We start from the raw sequence: 1,424 nt of genomic DNA, 5'->3' as shown, positions 1-1,424 counted from the left end.
CTCTCCAGGATCTGGCAGCCCATGGCGTTCTTCGCTGTCTGGGAGCAGCACAGGTACTGGCCGTCGATCCAGAAGCAGGGATGATACTTCTGTACCAGGTCGCTGTTGTACCGTATCACTGTGGCAGAGGAGGGAAGATGTGTGTGACCTGGGGCTGCAGAGAGCTCTCTGCTCCCTGCAGTCAGGGATATCTCATGATAGTGAGCTCCACATTAAATAATTTCACACTGTGCTGTGCTAGATACACAGTCACATGTGGCCCTGCTGCTCGGGTTTCCCTCAGCTCTTTGCTCATGTTTCGCCCCTGCAGCTATGCAAACCCTATGCCATGAAACCTCGAGTTCAGGGCGGGCCAGGCCTTTCCTCTCAGATTTGATCAGCAGCTCTGCAAAGAGACATGAGCGTGCTCGGAGGGCCAGGTCCTGCTGTCAGTGGCCCTCCTGCCAGACGAAATGTCCCCGGCTGCTGAGGCCTGTGGGTCAGAGCTCTTGTGAATCCTTTTTTTCACACGTGGGGTGGGAGGCCAGTGCTGTGCCTGGCTTGCCCATGGGGTGAGCAGGGCACTGCCACCATCCCCTGCCTGCTCAGAGACTTCCCTTGCTGGGTAACCGCTCCCCTGTACTTCTCCCCAAGCCAGAGGGACAACTGGATGTGCCTAACATGGTGCTGTCCCACAGCCACTCCATGGGCTGCAGACATCCCCTTCTCTGGCGGAGCAGGATGAGGGCATTCTGGCAGTAAAAGCCCAGCATTTTATCTCCTTCCCCTGTGGATTTTACACTGGCTTCAGCCGCCACAGCAACCCCGCTCCCGTAGCAGGGAAACAGGGAGAGGGCTGCCTGCCAGAGCAGAGCAGCGGGGCTCTCATGAAATAACCGACTTCCCCGTTATCAGCCCGCTCTGCTTCCGCCCTGCACGGACAAACTTCCCTGTGTCAACTTGAGCAGCTAATCTCACCCCGCCAGCACGAAGCCACAACAGATACACATGCCTCAAGAGACACACGCGGGCAGCTCCAGCAGATTTCGGCCAACTGCGAGCACGCAGCCCCTCTGTGCAGTGCTGCAGCAACACGCTCGCAGCTCAAGGAGGTGGCACCCACGTAGCTCAGCAGCACCAAGCGAGGTTTGGGGTGGGTTGGGGGAGACGCTCCTGGCTTCCAGCACTTTTTGTCTGCATTTCCTAAAGCACCAGGGCCGCTACCCTCCCCCTGCATGCCAGTACAGCTGCCTGGCTGCACCTGCTATTTCCTCTTGCCCTTCTGAGCCTGCTAGAGCTAATGTGGAGCAGGCTTGTGAGAGGGCAGGAGGCGGCTGCGGTGCTGGAGGAATCGGAGGGTAACGGGCGAGGGTCCACCTCCCCCAGGCAGAAGCGGCTGGCGTCAGCTCAGGGGTGGTAGGGAGCGTGCACGTGGCGGCACAGCC

General features: G+C 59.3%; 1 protein-coding gene across 1 annotated transcript in view; it reads right to left on the bottom strand.

The window, feature by feature from the left end:
• BTK (Bruton agammaglobulinemia tyrosine kinase) overlaps positions 1-118 on the bottom strand; it is a gene marked incomplete at its 5' end in the record, with an annotated part of 5,244 nt that extends 5,126 nt beyond the window's left edge. The window contains one exon of the mRNA XM_010147177.1: positions 1-118. Within this exon, the coding sequence (XP_010145479.1) occupies positions 1-118 (118 nt within the window).
• Between the last annotated feature and the right edge of the window lie 1,306 nt (positions 119-1,424).

The sequence above is a fragment of the Eurypyga helias genome, unplaced genomic scaffold (genome assembly GCF_000690775.1).
Source record: "Eurypyga helias isolate BGI_N326 unplaced genomic scaffold, ASM69077v1 scaffold13212, whole genome shotgun sequence".
Lineage (NCBI taxonomy): Eukaryota > Metazoa > Chordata > Aves > Eurypygiformes > Eurypygidae > Eurypyga > Eurypyga helias.
This window is presented reverse-complemented; position numbering and strand designations above follow the sequence as displayed.